Below are 23,694 nucleotides of genomic sequence, written 5' to 3' on the forward strand. Positions count from 1 at the left end.
TATATATATATATATATATATATATATATATATATATATATATATATAAAACTATAAATAAGGTCACAATATTTATAATATACCTAATCATATCTAAAATTTGCAAACATGCAGCTCAATGGCAGATGGCTGTAAAAGAGCTCAAGTCTGTAAGTTGCCCTTTTTATAGCAGTTCAGTCTCAGTGAAAGTAGGATATGTTCCTATTCAAATGCTGCCTACCATAATAAAGTTAATGGGTTAATGGCAAGGCTTGCTCTATTTTGGACAGGTCATGATGTGCCTGTGGTTAATGAAGCGTCAAGTTTTATATAGCCTCTTGCGCAGAGACACAAGAGCATCCTTATCTTCAGTACTTTCTTCCTCTAGTGTTCTCTCTTTTCACCCGCTGGCCATGTATTTGATTGCTTTTCACTGACTGCACATGAAAATCTACATAATAAACAGGTAACTGTGGTTAGAGGGGGATTTGTGAGCAGACAACACAAAGGCCCATAAAGTAGCGACTACTGGGCCGGAACAGATGCCGAAGTGATGGTCTTAGAAGTGCTGTTTTCATTATTTGGTTATATTACTTTTGTACAACTTTTACCAATAACTGATGAATGACGACTAAAAAATGCAGTGGTTGGCATGACAGTCTGACTATGAACAATGGTAACACTTTTTTTTATTTTATTACATAAACAAATCTTGATAAATTATGTTGCCATATCCACATGGTCATTTTGTGGGTGATGCTGAGGAGAGCAATCACAAACCGAGCGAGGAGAGGCGTTATGGTATATCCAGGTCTGATATTGCAGCAAAAAACAGGACTGCACTTCCAAGTATCTGTTAGGATATTACTTTGGTTAAGATTGACATTTTTAACTAAACAAAGATAGAGCCATTTGATTCACACAAAGTTCTTTGAAAAATATTTCTAGCAAATTTTCTGCACAAGAACAGTTTAACATTCAGTAAATACAGGCACACAAAAAAATTATATATTCAATATTATACATCATATATTCAATCATCAATCAATATTTACTGGACAGAGTGAAGGCACTGTGCTTGCTCCATTTCAGCTCAATAAAAACAGTACTTGCATAACATGTCCAAGCTCACATTTCAGCCCAGAAAAAAAATGACATTATATGTCATTTAAATAATATATTCTCCCTTTTTTGCTTTATGGTCATGAGAATTTGGGTTATAAGTATGTCACACTAGAAATAAATCATAATGGTCTTAAACGCAGGCTTAATTTCCTAAACATTACATCATTTATTTATTTCGGTTTTAGGATGAAATACGACCCAGACATGTCCTTGAAGGTTTTGATTTGAACTGTATTAGTCAAACATAAAATAAGAAATGTTTCTGAACATCTGATATGTAGTTGCGTTGATCTCCTTTCAAATCAGCTGACACTATATAACTTAGTAAAGGCTGTGTCTGTATATTTTGAGCATGACAACACAAGAAAGACTTTGGGTATCTAGGCAGGATGGTACACAGTGTCTCTCTCTAAACTGAGATTGAACCTTCCCTAAAGTTGGTCTTTCCGATCAGAACATTCAGCAGAGTTGCCTTTCCCTCTCTGCACTCCTTCTGCGCCTTTTTAATGATGTCGCCAAGCTGCAACTCATCCTCTCGACCAATCAGGTAACCTTTTCCGCCGTAACCATCAGCTACAATGTGATAATCTGCAAGGAAGAGAAGATGCCGCACATCACTAGAACTGATCAATTTCCAATATATTCCCTTGGAAATTAGCTAGTTTATTAGATTTAAACATTTTGTGGATTCGAAACATAGCATTGACATATAAACAAATGCAGTGAACAACACTTTAATGATTGCACCTCACCTGAAAAGGCAAGACCACAGGCCACGTTGCTCCCCAGCATAGGCACTTGTTCTCTGGAGATCTGACTCCAGCACGCATCATTTCCCACCAGAGCGATCACTGGGGTCTAACATGAGATGACAAGGGAGTCATTAAAAGTTACTAAGAGAAAAGAAGAAAGAAGCCACAACAAATATGCTTTTGAAGGAATATTTTCCAATTAGCTTGTAAATACAAGCTAATTGACAGCATACATTTTTACAGAATATATTCAAGTGTTGATAGTTGTGAGCTTACAATGGAGGCAAGTGAACAACATGCCACGGATGCTTTTGAAACTTGGCCTGGAATTTACACTTAAAGTCCCAGTGAACCGGAAGTTGCAACTGATTTTATTTCAGTGCTGTGACATATTTCCAAGTGAAACGAAATATTGAAAAGAGAGCAGGGTTTTACTTCAGCGCTCCTCCTCTCCATCTCTCACTCATAGCAGACTAACGGTTGGAGGGGAGTGGTTAAGGATATTCAAACCCAAGCCGTCAAACTCCCGTCATCGGAAAAGGAACGCCATTCCAGACCGGAAGTTACTTTTCAGATTTTGATTAAATATTACCATGGCAAACATTTTTTTTCTATGTATTAACTTGCACGGATTCATTGTTTACCCTAAGACCTGTAATGTGTGCTAACAAAGTAAATAAGATTGAGGGTGCTTTCACACTAGCAGTTTTGGTGCACACCCGGGTTCGATTGACGTCAGAGTTCGGTACGTTTGGATGATGTGAACGCGGTCTTCAGAACTCGGGTGCGCACCCACGAACCGTACCAGAGTCCACTTAAAAAATATAGACGCAAGTGCCATTACGCACTGAAGCTTTAGAAACAAAACCAACGGTTAAAAAACAAAAATATAAAAGTGAGGTGAGCAATGCTATGCATTTTGCCGCCTTCACGCTCGCTGTCGTTACTAAGCAACCGGGTAAACAGCAGTTGCTTTGCAAACAAACCCCGGTTCGGACCAAAATAATATGATATTGACACAGTCCAGCGGGGGCAGGAGCAATCAAACTCGGGTTCGGTCCAGGCAATCGAACCAAGTGTGAAAGCACCCTGATTTTGATTTCATGAGGACTTTAACACCTTGATTTAAAGGGACAGTTCCCCCCAAAATGAAGGTTCTGTTATCATTTACTCACCCTCAAACCCATAAGACTTTCATTCATCCATTGAAAGAAATTTTCAAGCTTTAAATAGTTTGTAAAGAATATTGTAAATGTAATCCAAATACATTGAACAGTTTGATCCAAGTCTTCTGAAGAGAAACAATCACTTTACATGATGGACAGATTTAATTTAGGCTTTTATTCACATATAAACTTGAGAGCTTCCGCAAAATCCAATGAGGTTTGTTCTCATGCATCAAGCAAGTGTGGCTAAGCTGCAGTTGAGCTTCACTGATCAATGTTTATACATGAACAGAAAAAATTCATAATTAAATATCAACTATTCAACTAAATAAAATCTGTTCATTATATAAGTGATAATGTCTTTTCAGAAGACTTGGATTAAACCGCCCGATTCAATTAAGGATTTATTTATGAATGTTTTGAAGCATCAAACTTTTGATAGAATACACATTCAATGGAGGGACATAATCTCTTCATTAAAAATATCTTCATTCGCGTTTCAAAGAGGAACGAAGGTCTTGTGGGTTTGGAACGGTATGAGAGTATATCATTTTGGGTGAACTAAAAGAAATGTTGTGGGTTTTTACAAAACATACATTCTGATGCTTAATCCTGATGCTGTAAAAGTTACCTTGTGGCGTGTGAAGGTATCAAATTCAGCCACGCTGTATCCGAGGGAACCGTCGCCGTAAACAATCCATACCTGTTAACAGGATATTGGCCATTTTTACATGCACAATTATAATGTGATTAAAGCTCAAACTGTAGATCTGAGAAACACATATTTAACAAGAAATAAAAAATGCGTTTAAGTTAACTTTAAGATCTTACCTCCGACTCAGGTCGACAAAGTTTAGCTCCCAAAGCAAACCCTCCTCCAACACCCAGAGTCCCAAAAGCCCCTGGTGCAAAAACAAGCCACAATGAATTAAACACTACGGTCATCAAAATAAGTGTAACTGAAATCACTGCCACATTTTTCATTAACATTTGGCACAAACTTCTTGTGTGGGTGGGCTAAACTCTACTCTCATTGGCTCTCATAGAGTTGGATGGCGTCGGAGTCAGAGTCGACTCCAAAAAACATGGAATCTAACACCCCTAATGTTAGACCCTATATCAGGGATATATCAAAAACCTTGATTAATTGAACATTTTACCTCGGTTACGATTAATGAACGATTATTTAGCTTCTTTTTTTTTTTTGCCCTCATAAGGTTTTTAAGTAAGTTCACTGATAAGGTTTGTACTGTAAATATTTTCTCCTATTAAAAGGTGGACTTTTTTTTCTAATGAAAAAGTGCATTTCTTTGTGCTTTTAAAGTACTTGAAGGAAATGGTTCACTTTCAGCAGTTATTGTCTAAGGGGCAGATTTCTGCTTGTTGTACATCAGATACGGATACATTAACACAGTAGGCCTACATTACATTTATTTGAATGCATTAATGAGAGAGTGATTGTGTGTGTGAATTACTCATACCGTCTCTATTAATTATGAAGCTGTGGTTTGTACTTACTTCAAATGTATTAAAATCTATGCCTATAACGGTTGAGTTTCTAAGCTACTTTAGTGACTTTACTTTAGTCACAGGACGGCGTTTCTTCGCTGCTCTCTGCGCGCTATCTTCACGTGATGTGCGAGCTTCTGTCTGAGTGTTCGTTTGTCACAATATATCAGGCATTAGTTCAACATAATACGCATCTGATGGTCGAAAACTGGCAGGGCTTAAACCACATACAAATGACAAGCTTTGTGAGGCTTTGTGAGGTGAATCTGCCTTCAGGGCGCGCAAGCGTTGTCAGAGACGCGACATGGCTCGGCTCTCTGTGTCACAGAAAAAAGCTGAGCCCTGAACGGATACATTGTCCGTATTGTTGTTTTTGAATAGTGCACAATCGCCTTAAATGTTGAAACTGGCAAGCCTTTAAACGCATGTACTTGACAAACTTTATGAGCACGAAAGTGAAAGCGATCTGGCTTCGGGGCTTGCACGCGCCGTCTGTGTGTGTGTGTGCGTGTCAGCGCGTAGGCTATAAGAACAACAATTAACTGACCTGTATAAACTGTGTAAAACATGCAGTTACTATAGTGATTCTGGGCATCTATAAACACAGGTAACTGCTCCAGCATCTCTCTGAGTGCCTGCAAACTGCACTTGATGTGACTGACGGGGCAGAGTCACGTGAAAACCGAAATAACCGACAAATACGTCGGTTAGAGGTTTTGAATGTCGGTTTCGGTTATTTTTCGATTAATCGTACAGCCCTAGCTCCAGCCCTAATCAAACACACCTGAACAAGCTAACCAATGTCTTCAGGATAACCGCAGGAACAACATTACCTATCCCTGCCCTTACCAACTAAACTAGACCTAACCCTAACAAGAAAAGGCAGTATCCTCACAACTATGTTCCTTTTTAGAAAGAAATGGTATCTGCGAGGATTTCAGGATTTAGACTGCATCATAGCAATGAGTACTGTTCCACTGACTTCCATTCATATGCATACGATACGAATGCTGGAGACATTAACATAGGAATCTTCTGTCTAACCTGGGTCCAGCCAGCGGAGTGGGCCCCTTGGCCTCATGATATATGCAGCGCTGCCGACAAAATCACCCCCATCAGCCACGATGATGCTGTCCTCAGCCAAGAGCTCATCCACATGGTGCAAAACACTCAAAGGGTTCAAATGCCTCTCTGTCTTTTCATCTGCTTTTGCTCTGAGGACAAAAAAAAGAGCATTAACATAAAATATACGGGTAGATAGCATCAAACATGGCCAAAAGTATATGGACACCAATTTTAAATAAAAGGAGGGATTACTGCAAATTGTTTTTAAATGTTTAACAGGTGTGTATGTGGGGATTGGCTATGTAGTGTAGGTCTGCCCCTTTTCCACCAGAATAGTTCACATTCTAGGGCCAGAGCCTGATCTCGGCCAAGCGAAGTGGAGCCTGTTGTGAACCACAGATCTGAGGAACAAACTGTGATGTAATGCTGATATGTGTTGTTTCCGTGACAATAACCAGCCTACAAAAACATTGTGCGTCAGGTGTTTGTGCAGGCAAATCTGTTTTGCTGTTCACAGTACTGGGAGTGATTCTAGAGAACCGACTCCATTTGAGACTGGGGCTGAATCTGAAATCAATCCCTATACCCTCAAATAGGGCATTATTTGAGGGGACAGCCATTTGTAGTGGTGTACAAAACCATAGTGGACATTATTGAGTGCACTCATTCAATCCCACATTGCCCCGCAATAACGAGTGTACAACCGATATACGTTCAACGGCTGTCCGAATCAGCTCACTTGTTTTCATTCACTCCTTCAAGTGGTGATTAGTGATTGAGGGTTTAGGAGGAGATTTCGGGTTCAGCCCAACAAGTTTTTAGAGCCGGAGTTGAACCGATCTTTCCAGCCTGGAACCCAATTTTCTGCAGTGGAAATGGGTGGAGCGGTTCGAGAATGGATACAGGCTGGGAACCGGAACCATGTCGGTGGAAAAGGGTCAGTGTCACCACCACAGACAATGAATCCAAGCACCAGTACAACAGCTGGAATAAGATCACCTGTTAGCTTTCTCTTTGATGTCATCTGCCTCTTTCAGTTTCTGAGGCCATTCCTCTGGGCATCTGTGTCCCTTCAGGGCTTTCGAGAGACGCAGGAGGAAGGAACCAGCATCGCCTGAATCAGTTGGGAAAGGAAACCTTGTTACGTAACAAACAGCAGTATGTTCAGGGTTCCCACTCTTTTTCAGCAACCATTTTCCAGTACTTTTCCAGGACGTTTTTAATTTTACTATGGCGGGAATAAAAGACAAGGATCATGCCTAGGGTTGGGTACCGAAACCCGGTGCCAATATATCAAACGTGCTTTCGCGCTTTGGCCGGCGCTGAGCCAGAGATGCTCAGCGCTCGTCACATATCACAACTATTCAGTGTTTTCATCCACATCATGTTTATTTTAGGTTTCAGACATTTAAATGCTCATAAGTACTAGCAAAAAATACACAATGATGTCTATGGAAGTGGCAAAAACAATCCTTTCAGACAGTTAAGATAACTTAGTGTTTTATTCACATCAGATACACATTATATAGTGACTATACAGTTTACTCTATTCTTCTCCCAGTTCAGCACGTCACTTACTTTCATGTATTTCGTGAGATGAAGATACATGTATGTGATGTAAATCCGACAGATCCGATTCTCTGAGGCGCAAACTAACGTGGCGCCGCCCATCGCGCAGTATAGATCAACTAACACACATTTACTCACACACATATTTGAAAATCAGAATATCAGATAGTTCATGACATAGTTAGAAAGTTTGTGAATATTTTGATTAAAAAAGAAAAAGCGAAATAAACCCGATACAGCTGAGTGAGCTGTCATACAGCGCTATTGTAGCAGCTGTGTGTCATGTGAGAAGCATGACGCGTCTCCATGGAAACAATAAGGTGATGCGCTCTAAAATATTTAGCCAGAGAATATGGTCATATTTCTGCAAAATAAAGCTAAAGCTTGAAGCTGGTTTGTAGCATACCAAGAATACAGACTACTGCTGTTATTACTGTATTTAGAGTTAAATTAGGCCTATTGTAGTTGGGTTAGGTGGCTTTAGTTTTACTGTGAATTTGTTATGTAAATTGTGTTTTGTATTTATTTATATTTACATATTTAAGTATACTTTAAACTTGTAATAAATTGTTCAATTTAAATAATAATAAAAAAAAATCAATAAAAAGCCATTCTTTAATCTCATCCACCTCGTTTTGTGGCTCTTTTTTTAAAGTATCGGTTCAGGCACCGTTTAGGCACCGGTACCGTTTTAAAAGTATCGGTTTGGCACCGGTATCGGAAAAAACCCAAACGATACCCAACCCTAATCATGCCAAATATTGCTTTCTAAGTCTTTAAAAGCCGTACAGTTTATTGCCATTACTTAACAATCCAGCATTTTTCAATATGAGCTCTTAATCATACATTATGACTATGGAAGCTTGTTTACACCCATAGAATAGAAAGAAAAGGTAATTGTGACTTTTTATCTCGCTATTCTGACTTTCTCGCAATTGCGAATTTACATATTTGTGATATAAAAATTATTTTTTCCTCAGAATTTGACTTTATAACTTGCAATTGCAGTTTAGATCTCACAATTCTGAGAAAAGAAGTCAGAATTGCAAGATATAAACTCGCAACTGCGCAAAAAAGTCAATTGTGAAGAAAAGACTTGCGAGTTTATATCACGCAATTCTGACTATATCTTGCAATTCTGACTTTATTACACACAAATGTGACTTTATATCAAAATTATGTGTTTAGGGAGCAGCTTATGGGTTAACATTCACTGCATACATTTGAGCAGTTAATAGCATTAGCTAACAGCTGCAAGTGGCAACACAAGACTAAACATCATTATTCAAAATACTACTCATACGTATCAAACTCAGCATTCCTGAACATGTGCTTTCTGCAACTAGCGCTAATTGTTTTGGCCAGTGATAAACTCTTTATACTCGGCTAAAGAAATAACTTTTTTTTTAAGAATTTTCCCAGACAACAACAAGATTTGCCAGGACATTTTACATTTTCTCTAATTTTCCATGTGTTTTCCAGGACTGGAAAATTTGTCATCAATTTTCCAGGTTTTCAAGGTTTTCCAGGACGAGTGGGAACCCTGATGTTATATATCTTTTAAGTTTCATTTTAGTAAACTGGTTCACTGATTAATTTAAACCTCTGCTTATTAAGTCTTCTATTTTCAATCAAAAATATTTAGTTAAATGCTGCTGATTATCACTGTTTTTACATAAAGTTACATAAATAATGTCTAGTTTTATTAGAGGCATTTCATGTAAATGTATTAGCTTTTTTTGTGACAAATCTATGGAAGCTTGTTTCCGCCACAGAATAAAAAATAAAGTAAAATGTAATTGCAACTTTTTATCTCACAATTCTGAGGAAAAAATAATAATATATATATTAAAAGTTTTAAAGTTTGGGGTTAGTACAATTTAATTTTATTCAGCAAGGAAGCATTAAATTGATCAAAGGTGACAGTAAAGGCATTTATAATGTTCTAAAAGGTTTCCATTTCTAAAAAATATAAGGACATTTTCTATTCATCATGAGATGAGAACATGTAATGATGTTGAAAATTGAGCTTTGATCAAAGGAATAAATTACATATTAAAAAAATATTCAAATAGAAGAGTTATTTTAAATTGTAATAATGTTTCACAGTATTGCCGTTTTTACTGTATTTTTGATTAAATAAATGCAGCCTTGGTGAGCACAAAAGACCCCAAACCTTTGAAAGGTAGTGTATATCTACTATTTTTGTTGTAACTATACTATAACTATAGCATATTATGTCAAAGTAAAATAATTGTTCACCTTGAATGGCCACTGTTGGCTTCCAGAACATGTCTGAGTTCTTTAGTAGCTGACTCTTGTCTCTGTTGACTGCAATGATTTTACTCCGTCTGTTCAGCACTCTTCCGTAACTCAGTCTGAAATCACACACCGTACCTATCCACCAAAACAATTACATTCAGGAACAAGAACTATGCAAAACACACACTTTCCCACTTCCAAGCCAGTTCCAAGTTCACTAATATTTCCAGATTTTCTAAAACATACAAAGAGCTGTACACAACACAAATTCGGCACATATTCCAATTGTACAGTAGCTGGCGCTGTTTCCCACCTGCCAGCAGCACAAGATCAGCATCTTTTAAGGCATCTCTCCTGTTCTGCCTAATGTGCAGTGGACTGTTCTTTCCCAGCATCCCTCGGGACATTCCACCCAGGAAGCAGGGAATGCCTAAAGATTCTAAGGCATTTCTGCAAGAAACATAAAAAAAAATCTTGTGACTAAAAATTGACTGAGTTATCAACAGATGATTTATGGGTGCTTTTATCTAGTCAGAGGCTTTTGATCAATAAAGTACATAATGTGTTGTTTTTTTGGACTTTGCCAAATGCCTTTTCTTTGATCAATGTATTCCATACAGTACCAGTCAAATGTTTGGACATACTGTATTTATATGGATGTCCTTAGGATCTTAAAAGTCAGCATGAAATGAAAACTCATCCTATCTATTTTCTAAATGCATGTTATAGATCTTATTGGTAATAATTTGTCGGTGCATGTTTAATTTTTTTAAAACATTTTGATATTTTGATAATATAATGTTTAATCAAAATCTCATATCTGCATCTTCCGGTTCGCTAGACTTTATTTTCTGGTAACGTACGCAGGACTTCTCCAATTATTTGGTGTGCTTAAAGGGTCATGAAACCCCAAAAGACATGTAAAACATTGAAAACACTAAACATACTGGATAATTAATCCATAAGTGGAAATTTTTTAACATTGTTTAGAGAAATTTCGTACTTCTGGTTTGATAAGCAAAATCGAAGTAACGTCACAGATTCTGGCATAAATCCGGCAAGATCCAGAGTGGTGATTGGCTGCCAGGGCTTCAGTAGGGACTGAATGAGCACATTTCTGGGCACTTCTCTGCATTTATTCATGACAAAGAGCTCATTCAATCCAAATCACTGTAGTATGCATAAGATATAATTGAGGCATTATGCATGAGACAGTATCACTTTTGTCTTGTTAGTCTTCCCTCATTGTTTAGAGACATGGGTCGTAAGTGCTTGTTTCCTATGTGCAACAACACAAAAGTGTTGTTTGCATTTCCCCCGAGATGCATTTAGAGCTGGAGTTTGACTACAAACACATGGGAAATGTGACTGTAACAATATATAATATGTAAGAACATGCGGAGCACACATGAGAGCGGTTTCAGCCCAGAACAACGCAATGAGTTTAACAACACTAGCCATGTGGATCATAGATCACATACGGACCAGAGGAAACATGTTTCAAGTTCTTAAAGGGTAAGTTCACCCAAAAATTCCTCACCCTCATGCCGTTCCAATATTATTATTATAAAGTGACGAGAATATTTTTGGTGCGCCAAAAAAACGAAATAACGACTTATATAGTGATGGCCGATTTCAAAACACTGCTTCATGAAGCTTCGGTGCATTATGAATCAGTGTCTCGAATCAGCAAAAATATTCTTGTCGCTTTATACGATTGAACCACTGTACTCACATGAACTGATTTAAATATGTTTTTAGTACATTAATGGATCTTGAGAGAGGAAATGTCATTGCTGGCTATGCAGGCCTCACTGAGCCATCGGATTTCAACACAAATATCTTCATTTGTGTTCCAAAGAAAAACGGAGGTCTTACAGGTGTGGAACGGCATGAGGTTGAGTAATAAATGACATTATTTTCATTTTTGGGTGAACTAACCCTTTAAGGACATATTTCATATACTCTGTGTTCTAAACATGAACCAGCACGTGTATGCATGTCCTGCAAACTCACGTTAATCTTCCTCCAACCCACACATCTCAACATCCAATCAACAACCGAAGCACTTAACCAAGTTCCGGTCTATATTTTTTATTTTCCGATAATCTGTTACACTCGGATGTACATCACAATACAAAAGAAAAAATTTGTTGCTACTTTCATTTCACTTTTTTTATCTTAAGCTTTATGCTTAAATACATTAAATGTAATTTGTGTACAAAGTAAGGCTGAGCAAGAATTGTTGTTCATGTCTGAGTATGTAAATTACATTTTTAATTTAGGGTAGGTGACCTAAAGGTCAGGGCCCGTATTCATAAAGAATCTTAATGCAAAGAGTAGCTCCTAGTGACAAAATTCTAAGAAAATTCTTAGAAATGAGGGCATTTACTCTTAAAATTAACTAAAAAATCCTAGTAAAGAAAAAAGTAATTCAGAAAGTATCTTAACCCTTAAAAGAGGTCTTAAAGGGTTAGTTCAACCAAAAATGAAAATTCTGTCATTAATTACTTACCCTCATGCCGTTCGACACCCGTAAGACCTCCGTTCATCTTTGGAACAGAAATGAAGATATTTTAGTTGAAATCTGATGGCTCTGAAAGGCCTCCATTGGCACAATGGCACGGTTCACTCTTTACACAAGACCCTTAAAAGGTACTAAAGACGTCGTTACAAAGTCCATCTCACTACAGTGGTTCTAAAATAACTTTATGAATCGGCGAGAATAGTTTTTGTGCGCAAAAAAACCCTAAATAACGACTTACATAGTGATGACGATTTCAAAACAAGGCATCATGAAGCTTCGAAGCGTTATGAATCAGCGAGTCGAATCAGCGGTTTGAATCGCCAAATTTCAGCAGTTTGGCGGTTTGACATGCGATCAGAATCATGATTCGGCTCACTGATTCATAACGCTTCGAAGCTTCATGATGCCTTGTTTTGAAATCGTCATCACTATGTAAGTCGTTATTTAGGGTTTTTTTGCGCACAAAAACTATTCTCGCCGATTCATAAAGTTATTTTAGAACCACTGTAGTGAGATGGACTTTGTAACAACGTCTTTAGTACCTTTTAAGGGTCTTGAGAGTGTAAAGTGCCATTGTGCCAATGGAGGCCTTTCAGAGCCATCAGATTTCAACTAAAATATCTTCATTTCTGTTCCGAAGATGTGTCGAACGACATGAGGGTAAGTAATTAATGACAGAATTTTCATTTTTGGGTGAACTAACCCTTTAAGATCAAATTTGTTAGGAGCACGGACGAGGACTTTTAAGAGGCTTAAGAGTTCCTTTAGCAGCGGAGAAAATGGCAGGAAGACGAAGAGGGAGAAGAAATGTGTTGCAGACAATGGATAACAGTGACTGAATAAGACACTATAGATTAGATCGTGCAGGGATCATGTTTGTTGCATTAAATCCAACTTCCAACTTTTGACAATTAAATAGACATGCCAGCAATTGGAAATAGTGGAACAATGTTTATAATTCTAAGCCAATCAAATACCTTTTAGGAAATTAACAGCATGGTAAATAATAAAAGGATTTATATACATATATTAGTGCTGTCAGTTAAACGCGTTATTAACGCCGTTAACGCAAACCTATTTTAACGGCGTTAATTTTTTTATCGCGAGATTAACGTTCTTTTTGGTCTAACAAACTTTGTAGTTTTTTCACATGCTGTTGCAACAACTAGTAACGTTAGAAAAACTACAACACCACTCCGGATGTAGCTAGACCAGAAACAAAACATCAGACACGTGCGGCTGCCCACACTTGTTTCGGCCATTAAAAGAGTAGACGTGGATGGCAAGCGTGAGACGCCGAAATGAGAAACGTATTAAGCCATGGTTTAACTCAGGGGTCTTCAACTAAAAGTGCTTGTCTTGAGCGCTGCTTTCTGCTCTGATGGTGCGTAGCCTACACACCGGACGCGAATGAAGCGTTTTGCACGAGTGATTTAAGTCAATGCAAAGACGCAAATAGACATTCTGCGGCGCGGATTAAGCGGCGTGCATGTCGCATCATTCGCGTTCGGTGTGAGCGCACCATCAGTCTCTTCTTCACTGCATGCTTGACCGCGCGTCTGGGTCTGAACGTAGTAACTGAGCATTGCAACGTTAACTGTTTCATTAGGTCAAAAGGCTTCGCGGTCCGGATGGACGCATCTCGCGGGACCGGAGTCCGCTAGTTGGCGACCCCTGGTTTAACTGCACTATAGGCGGAGTCCTAGTTTACCTTGCATGTGCACTTTGTAATTTTATTTTGTATCACCCTGTTTTGATCCCTTAGAAAGGGCTGTTGAAGGGGCTGTTTGTGCAACAAAGTATTTTTTTCACCCTTTTATTGATGGACAGTGTTACATTGTGTGAGCGATTATTTGCTCCAAGTGTGAATGACTGCTTCAAGTGAGAATGTTGGTGTGAAATCGAACTCTACAGTATGCCAATGTTGTTTTCAATAAAACAAACATTTGAACAAAGCAAGCCGATCCACTTTTCTATGTTGATAAGAGCATTAAAATAAGAAAAAATAATGGGACAAAAAGAAATCAAGGGGCATTTAGAATAAATAAAAATGTGCGATTAATTGTGAGTTAACTATGGCATTAATGCGATTAATCGCGATTAAATATTTTAATCGTTTGACAGCACTAACATATATATATAATGTGTGTGGAAGTGAGAGAGAACGGTAAAATAGGACAATTTGCGCTTGTAATTTCAAAGTGAAGGCTTAGAATAGACCCTATACTTAAAAGCACTCCTTTTTTCCCCTTTTTGGACAACCAACCAATCACAGTCTTCAAAAGACTGTGTCATACGTAGCAACGGGGTCAGCCTAACCGTCAGCCTCTTCACTAAGATAAAAGTTTTTGTATTTTCCCAGCTCAGAGTTGCTCTCAGATCGGTCCCGAATAGCTCTTAAGCTAAGACTCCCACGTAAAAGTTTTTAAGCTAAATTAGGAGTTTTCTGAGAGGACTCTTAGAATCTTTATGAATACGGGCCCAGAAGCTCAAACCCAAAAAGGCGGCCCCCTGAACTGTTCAAGAGACAAAAGCAGAGTTTTACCTGACATCATCAGCTGGTGTGGGGGGTAATGTTGCCTGACTGCCGAGCAATATGACGGGTTTCTTGGCTCTGCTCACCAATTCCACACACCTTTGGACCTGTGAGGAGTAAAGGGTCATTCAAGAGCCATTCAAGTGCAATGTGATCTTATCTTATGTTATGTTTTTTTGGGGCAAAAGTCAACATTTCAACATTTCTCCTTCAGCTTTGTTTTTTTTCGCTGGCGTAATTCACGTTATGTGCTTTATTGAGGCTGGATGATGATGATGATGAGCTTTTCTTGAATCGCTATCATATAATTGATCAGTTGCATCAACAGAATAACTTCCAATACAAGCCTGCAGAAAAATGCCACAGCAAGCTTTACCTCATCCTCTGTGGCTTGAGGGATATGAACAGGAAGTGGGGACAGATCACGCGTCTCCCAAGCTCCAGCAAACAAGTTTGATAAATGATTCTTGAGATACCTAAGGGATGACAAGAATAAGCGATCAAACACTTCTAAATGTCATCAGGATGTATGAATAATAGTATGTGAATACTGATAAATGTTTGTACCATGCAATGATTTTCCCCATCAGCCCTTTGGGAGTGTTTTTAGGGGCAAACTCTTTTTCCACCACATGGTAAGGGTACAGCGTGTCTATGGGAAACTCTATGAACACTGGGCCTGTCGAAGAAATCAAAGAAATAGAATTACACTCACTGAATTGCAAACAGGGCTCATTTACATAGAATTAAATAATTCATGAATGGAATTCACTTTGCTTTAAATATTAGAGATAAAACATGTTAAAAAGCTGATAATTTGTAGAAAAAGGTTACTACTATTTCTAATAATACTCATTAATACTCTTTAAATGCTTCTTTAAAAAGTGAATTGGATTCACCATAGAAAATTCATTACGGATAATTTTGATATTAGAATAGAACTACACGTTTTAGGTTGAGACAATTCCAGTATCTATGGTAAAATAATAAACTGTAAAGCTACTGTTTAAAAAGACAAAAGAGGGGAGTCAAAATAATAAATGATTATATTTTATTGAATTAAACTATTTGTCTTTTTTCGCATTGGTCTAACTCTAAACAAAATTGGCAGGCGTGCTAAAAGAAAATAAAAAAAAATCACAGTAGGCAGCAGTTATGAAAAAAGCAAAAATACAGCAGTTACCCTGGCACTGAGCTTGTAAACACTACTTTATTAGGCATTATTCAACTTCTCTGAAGAGTCAGTTCCCCTCAGAGATACATTCATATAAAGCCACCCCACCCCCAAATCATGTGATTGGCATTTCACTGTCAATACAGTGAATTTCGGCAAAATGAGACAAGATTACAGGAATGGGTTTCAGCGCCACTGTACCTGGTGTGCCAGACTGTGCGGCGGCCAAGGCTTTTCTCACAGTGGGAACAATTTCTCTCACGGTCCTCACTGATGCACAGAACTTACAGAGAGGCTTGAAGAGGGACATCTGGTCAATATCCTGTAGCGCACCTCTACCCTGTAATAAAACACAGATAATAATATTAATGACAAAGTATGATGCAACTGACACCCAACAATTATTTCTCTGAGATTCAATTGAATAAAGCCCTGTTCACACCAAGAACAATAACTAACTATAATGTTACGTTTTAAGAAACTTATGATGTAGATACATTTTAATAATAATCATTCTAATCCTGAGATGAGGTAAGTCCACACCACAACTACAACTCAACAATCATTAGAATCACATGCATTTAAGGCGGCAGACTTTAACATAAATTTACTGAGCATTGGTGTGGATGCTAATATAGTTCTGTCATGACAACTCAGTGTTTGGCATGGTAATGGATATGACCATGTTAATGTATTTGGTCTTGGCGGAATAGATCTGCTATGCCGCTGATCTTGTTGCTGTTGTAGATCATTGCTGCTGCAGAGCAAGTACAGGACTTGCTACTGCCAATACACACACAGACATACTGCTGTGAGCATGTACTGCTGCTTCACACTATAGCACACATTAATTAACTGTAGCAGACCTATGCAGGTGGAGCTGGGGAAGGTGAAGGGTTTCTGAAAGCGCGCTGCAAACTACTACAGCAAACACTGGCCTAGTATTTGAAAGTTGAGCTCATGCATCAGGAGCATGTAGAGCATGTGCCCTACAGAGAATGATGTGATTACTAGCAGATTGAGTTAAGGACCTATCAGCCTGCAGTTTCATGACAGAAAGTTGTATTTATCGCTATACATTAGGTTTCATTATTGTTATCATTCTTGGCGTGAACTGGCCTTAGCGTCACACTTCCGGTACAATAGGTCCATTAGTAGATGCAGCGCTATGGGAAAGGATTTAACAACAACATGTCTTGTATGTATCATCAAATCAAAAGTTCTGGTTTTCATAAGCACATACACCGATCAGGCATAACATTATGACCTTCACATTTATCAGGTGATGTGAATAACACTGATTATCTCTTCATCATGGCACCTGTTAGTGGGTGGGATATATTAGGCAGCAAGTAAACATTTTTTCCTCAAAGTTGATGTGTTAGAAGCAGGAAAAATGGGCAAGTGTAAGGATTTGAGCAAGTTGGACAAGGGCCAAATTGTGATGGCTGGATGGCTGGATGACTGGGTCAGAGCATCTCCAAAACTGCAGCTCTTGTGGGGTGCTCCCGGTCTGCAGTGGTCAGTCTCTATCAAAAGTGGTCCAAGGAAGGAACAGTGGTGAACAGGCAACAGGGTCATGGGCAGCCAAGGCTCATTGATGCACGTGGGGAGCGAAGGCTGGCCTGTGTGATCTGATCAAACAGACGAGCTACTGTAGCTCAGATTGCTCAAGAAGTTAATGCTGGTTCTGATAGAAAGGTGTCAGAATACACACTGCATCGTAGTTTGTTAAGTATGGGGCTGCATGTGAGCATCAGAACTGGACCACGGAGCAATGGAAGAAGGTGGCCTGGTCTGATGAATCATGTTTTCCGGCCGTGGATGGCCAGGTGCGTCGCTTACCTGGGGAACATATGGTGCCATGATGCACTTGCACTATGGAAAGAAGGCAAGCCAGCAGAGGTAGTGTGATCCTTTGGGCAATGCTCTGCTGGGAAACCTTGGGTCCTGCCATCCATGTGGATGTTACTTTGACACGTACCACCTACCTAAGGATTGTTACAGACCATGTACACCCTTTCATGGAAACGGTTTTCCCTGGTGGCTGTGGCTCTTTCAGCAGATAATGCGCCCTGCCACAAAGCAAAAATGGTTCAGGAATGGTTTGAGGAGCACAACAACGAGTTTGAGGTGTTGCCTTGGCCTCCAAATTCCCCAGATCTCAATCCAATCGAGCATCTGTGGGATGTGCTGAACAAACTAGTCCAATCCATGGAGGCCCCACCTCGCAACTTACAGGACATAAAGGATCTGCTGCTAACATCTTGGTGCCAGATCCCACAGCACACCTTCAGGGGTCTAGTGGAGTCCATGCCTCGACGTGTCAGGGCTGTTTTGGCGGCAAAAGGGGGACCAACACAATATTAGGATATAATGGTATGCCTGATCGGTGTATTTTTCATTGTTTGTGACATCTGGGTGGTTCCATAAAATGTAAGTCAATTGTAACCAAACTTATTTGTCATACAGGTTTGGACTGACATGGGTGACTTTCCCTATAATGATTTTTATAAATCAAATCCTGGCTGTCATGGTTCAAGGCTAGTTCCTTGAGAAATAACCCTGAGCTGAGATAATATCTAGTGTTTGCACAAGACATAAAATGAAGAAAAGATAAGACAGTTATTGAGGTATAGGCCAACCAGAGCAGAGAGCAAATATGCAGGTGACTATGACTCGGGTGTTGATCGTTACTATGTACTGTATATGTTAGTGTTTCCTTCTATTTATTGATTTTTTCTTCTTGTAGTATGTTGTCTGAGTAGGGCTGTAACGATTTGACCAAAAATAAAAACCTTGATTAATTGAACATTTTACCTCGGTTCCGATTAATGAACGATTATGTTGTTTTTTTTTTGTTTTTTTCTGCCCTCAAAGTTTTTGAGTAAGTTCACTGATAAGGTTTGTAGGCTACTGTAAATATTTTCTACTATTAAAAGGTGGAATTTTTTTTCTAATGAAAAAGTGCATTTCTTTGTGATTTTAAAGTACTTGAAGGAAACGGTTCACTTTCAGCAGATATTGTCTATGGGGCAGATTTCTGGTTGTTGTACATCAGATACAGATAAATTAACACAGTAGGCCTACATTACATGTATTTAAATGCATTAATGAGAGAGTGATTGTGTGTGTGAATTACTCATACCGTCTCTATTCATTATGAAGCTGTGGTTTGTACTTACTTAAAAGGTATTAAAATATATGCCTATAACGGTTGAGTTTCTAAGCTACTTTTCCCCCGGTTTCACAGACAATGCTTAAGCTAATCCTAGACTAAAATGCATGTTTGAGCTATTTTAACTGAAAGAATCTTGCACTGACAAATCTTAAAATGTGTCAGTGGCATTGTTTTGTCTAAAGATGCACACCAGTAATGTTTTTTTCTTGGGCACATTTATAAAAGTTACTTAAATGTCCTAATTGAACTAAGGCCTAATCCTGGCTTAGTATAAGCCCTGTCTGTGAAACCGGGCCTTAGTGACTTTACTTTAGTCACAGGACGGCGTTGACACTGCGTTTCAGCGATGCTCTCTGCGCGCGATCTTCATGTGATGTACAAGCGTCTGTCTGAGTGTTCGTTTGTCACAATATATCAGGCATTAGTTCAACATAATACACATCTGATGGTCGAAAACTGGCAAGGCTTAAACCACACACAAATGACTTTGTGAGGATGCAGGTGAAAGAGGCCTGCCTTTAGGACACGCGCGTTGTCAGACACGCGACATGGCTCGGCTCTCTGTCACAAAAAAAAGCTGAGCCCTGAACGGTACATTGTCCGTATTGTTGTTTTTGAATAGTGCACAATCGCTTTAAATGTTGAAACTGGCAAGCCTTTAAACGCATGTACTTGACAAACTTTATGAGCACGAAAGTGAAAGCGATCTGGCTTCGGGGCTTGCGCGCGCCGTCTCTGTGTGTGTGTGTGTGTGGCAGCGCGTAGGCTATAAGAACAACAATTAACTGACCTGTATATAAACTGTGTAAAACATGCAGTTACTATAGTGATTCTGGGCATCTATAAACACCGATAACTGCTCCTGCATCTGTGTGCCTGCAAACTGCACTTGATGTTACTGACGGGGCGGAGTCACGTGAAAACCGAAATAACCGACATGGGAAAAAGACGTCGGTTAGAGGTTCTGAATGTCGGTTTCGGTTATTTTTCGATTAATCGTACAGGCCTTTGTCTGAGTGTTTGATCTTTGATCTCTCAACATTTGGCACAATTGGGGCAAAACCTGTTGTATTAAATTGTGCTATACAAATACAAAGAAAGCAGATGACATGCGCATGAAGTGTACAAGGCCCTTCCTGACCTGCAGGAGAGTAGCAGCAGCACCACCAATCAGAAGCAGCGGTGATTCGGCCATCTGAGCGTTCTTCACCGCAGTCACTGTGTTCGTCAGCCCCGGCCCCGCCGTCACCGCAGCCACACCGACAGTGCCTAAACAGCAAAAGAGAAGATTTTCAGCTTCTTCTACGGCTTCTAACAAGATGTGATTAGTCCACTTCTGCTTATGATCAGCCTTACCAGAAAGTCTTGCTACGGCATCGGCAGCAAACACAGCTGTGGCCTCATGGCGGGTGTCGACAATGCGGATGCCCAGTTTCTCACAGGCCACCAGGATGGGCGAGATGTGTCCTCCCACCAATGTGAAGACGAATTTGACCCCATGAGCCCGCAAAACCTCCGCCACACTCTCTCCTCCGTGTCGAGGGCTCTGTCTCTCTGTCTTGGAGTGATGAACATTAAAATCATGATGAATGAAAGTAGTGACAGATCTTTTCTTTTATATTGTGATGTGCATCCAAGAGTAACAGATTATCAGAAAAGATAAAATATAGGTTCTATGAATTGGTTGTTGAGGCAGATGAAGGCAAGCCTGCAGGCGTAAAGTTTAAAGGTGCACCATGTAACATTTTTGCAGTAAAATATCCAAAAACCACAAGGCCAGTGTTATGTATTTTGTTCAGTACTTACAATATCCCAAATGTTTCCAACTATTTGTAAATCGTGAGAAAATTGCTATTTTAACCAAGGTGAGACATGTGAGGGAGTCGCCTGTCAATTGCGTCATATTTGCGATACCCTCTGTTTCCTCGGTTGCAGAAACGCTTTACTTTTACTGCAGTGTGAACAAGTGTCATAGCAGCCGCAGAGTGAACGCACAGAGTAACGTCATAACATCATTTTCAACACACTCAAATGTATCTATGATAAACAGAGCTGCATTACCTATACTCATGACCAGAAAAGCGGAAGTGGCGCCGGCGACTGTGGCATAATAAAAGTCCCGCTGCTCGCGAGGCGTGTTGCATTCATCTTATTAACAATCGCTCCAGCGGCCTTGCTCAGCTCCCACAACACTCGGTCCTGTTCTGCATCATACTACAGTAACGTTAATAATTCCATACGTTAACGTTAATGTGACGTCATCAAACTACGCCTTTGTTTTGAATAGGCAACCTCTAATGGATGGAAAAGTTACATAGTGCACCTTTAAGTGGACTGAATGATTTGAGTCCTGCATATATCACCAGAGGGAAGTCTGTCATTTCCACCAAAAGATCCAGTTATAATTTTGATTAAACATTATGAGGTCAAAAAAAATTAAACCTATGCACAATTTAATTCACAATAAGATCTATAACATGCATATTATAGATTCCTCCACACGCTAAAAGGTTCTTTATTATTACTGATGGTTCCAGGAAACTTTCCATTGCATAAAAGGTTCTTCATGTTATTAAAATATTCTTCACAATTACGAACTATTCAGTGAAAGATTCTTTGTAAAAAACAAAAATGGTTCTTCTACTGCATCGCTATGAAAACCCCCTTTTGGAACCTTCATTTTTACAGTACACTAGAGAAAAGAGACATTTTCTAGAAGGTACTTGTTATTTTTTCCATGCAGTTACAAAGAATGAAGCTTTCACGTTTAAAAAAAAGAAGCCTTTTCTCGCCTTCATGAGTGTTCATGATACAATAGTGATGTCTGATTGATTAATGAATTGCTTTTTTGTGTCTGATCTTTTCAGATGAATCAATTGATCAGGTAAAATAAAACAGCATGAATAATGTTTTTTAAAAATGAGATGGATCCAACCCACTTGCAAGTGTTACATGTTTTCAGTGAGTAACACCCTAAATTTCAGTCTGTTCTTCACACAAAGCCATTATTTGGCTTCAGAAAATGTACATAAAAATACACAAATGTAAATAATAATAATAATAATAATAATAATAATAATAATAATAATTAAAACCACAAAAATAATGTCAGTCTGACTTTACTGACACTCAATAATAGTCTTTTTTGTTATTGAAAAAAAATTTAAACTGTCACACAAATATACAAATTATTATGCAAGAGACTGCTTCATTTGGTTCAAGTACTTCAATAAATGTAGTTATTAAACATGCAATTATGATTTCATAAGATCACAGACAGACAGACATTTGATGATATGCATGACTGCTTCAAGTTTAACTGTATAACTAGGTGAAAGTCTCTAACTGACAGACAGACAGACAGATAGACATACCTTATGAAATAGCTGGTAAAGTAAGCCCATTTTATAGGATACAAGGATCACACCCCCAAGGGCAGCACCCAGAGTGCAGCCTAAAACCACGGAAATGTCCATCGCAAGAGTGGGTTGGTGGTTTACGACCTAATGTCCACCTGTCTGACACCTGCCCAGCAAAAGCAGGAAAACAAAATAGAACAAAACGCTTACAATGTAGTGGGCTTCGAGGTTGACCTTTTACCGTGTAGTTACTGGACAAATAGCGATACTGTGGTCATTAGATTTAGCACGCTGTCATGTCTGATCCTGCCATGGCCTGGTAAAGGTTAGACAACAGTACCTGCCAGCTCTTCCTCCCCTTCTGCAGTTGTTGCTCAAGCCGATAAACGCATTGAATGGGACCGAGTGAGAGTTACGCAATAGGCGGAACAACTGCTCCGCTGTTTGAGTAATTGTCTCATCTCGGCCCATTCAGCGCTCTACGTTAATTCCTTTGAGAATAGCAGTCTGTGCCGTAACATGATTGACAGCGCAGTCATCCAATGGAAGACTGAAACGTAACTCAATCGCTGTAGAACTGTACAACCACCAGGAAAATCGTGGCTAATGTCAATAATGGGTTGTTTTGCTTATTATTTTATTACTTACGAGTGTTTTGTTGCAATTACGCAGACATAACATGTATTTTCTCATTTATTTAAATGTATCACAATCAATGCAGGTGACACCGTGCAACATTCAACATTGAAATGACCTTTACTCTAAAGAACTTTGACAGAATCATCCCCTATGTACTGCAGGTTACACATTCGTACATATCAGTAATAATAAAGCATAACACCAAACGTTTCTTCCAGGATCTTTTTAATTTTCTTGTAAACTTGTGACATCAAATCTTCTACTGTAACTCAACAATAAAAAATAAAAAAATATATTTGGTAGTCTGAAATAAGGCTGTTATTATGTGGTATTATGTCTAGCAAGTTATCGTGTTTAGAAAATCCTGTTGCAACTAATGTATGTTGTGCTTATGTGTATGATCCGTGATTAGTTAGTTAATACAGCTAGTACTGGAGGAATATTAAGGTTAGTAGTATATAACACATCTGCATCTAGATTTCAAAATACATTTCTCATTTCAGTAGCATCTACATAGACACGCTCCAGTTTTTACAGAGGAATTTGTTAATTTAACATTCACTTGATTTATACATTTTGTTCCTAAAAACATGGTGACTTTTTTGGCTTTCTGGATGTTCACAGTATTTTCTGATTTATGGATAAAACGAAACATACAAAATCATCAGAGTAAAAACCTTAAACTCTATATGTCTACAAAATGAAACAAGAATTTTGAACCTGGTTTTATCCCATGTTTAGATTTCTGTTCTGGAAATGGATTCACACCAAAACAATTAAATAATCTGTCATTCTCATATTTAAACATAACATTTCAGAAAACTTGCAATGCAAAACAATTTTCTTGATGC

The 23,694-nt window shown here is 38.7% G+C and overlaps 2 protein-coding genes across 3 annotated transcripts in view; both read right to left on the minus strand.

Annotated features, from left to right (window-relative positions):
• Positions 1–554: 554 nt before the first annotated feature.
• Positions 555–22,611, minus strand: ilvbl (ilvB (bacterial acetolactate synthase)-like). Of its 2 annotated transcripts, XM_079826029.1 has the most exons (16): positions 22,545–22,611; positions 22,220–22,370; positions 20,202–20,403; positions 19,987–20,114; positions 15,866–16,004; positions 15,058–15,169; positions 14,867–14,966; positions 14,500–14,597; positions 9,741–9,877; positions 9,428–9,562; positions 6,596–6,710; positions 5,576–5,745; positions 3,854–3,924; positions 3,654–3,725; positions 1,857–1,962; positions 555–1,692 (listed from the first exon to the last, which is right to left on the minus strand). In XM_079826029.1, the coding sequence occupies exons 2-16, from the start codon at positions 22,319–22,321 to the stop codon at positions 1,514–1,516; spliced, it is 1,866 nt and encodes a 621-aa protein (XP_079682155.1). In that variant the 5' UTR covers positions 22,322–22,370; positions 22,545–22,611; the 3' UTR covers positions 555–1,513. The 2 variants fall into 2 exon arrangements, with proteins under 2 accessions (XP_079682155.1, XP_079682156.1); XM_079826030.1 differs by having other exon boundaries at positions 584–1,692; positions 22,220–22,591.
• Positions 22,612–22,965: 354 nt separating this feature from the next.
• LOC307131577 (beta-galactosidase-1-like protein 2) overlaps positions 22,966–23,694 on the minus strand; it is a gene marked incomplete at both ends in the record, with an annotated part of 13,534 nt that continues 12,805 nt past the window's right edge. The window contains one exon of the mRNA XM_079825290.1: positions 22,966–22,998. Within this exon, the coding sequence (XP_079681416.1) occupies positions 22,966–22,998 (33 nt within the window). The remainder of the gene's footprint in view (positions 22,999–23,694) is intronic.

Source organism: Gobio gobio (assembly GCF_949357685.1).
Source record: "Gobio gobio genome assembly, chromosome: 9".
Taxonomy (NCBI): domain Eukaryota; kingdom Metazoa; phylum Chordata; class Actinopteri; order Cypriniformes; family Gobionidae; genus Gobio; species Gobio gobio.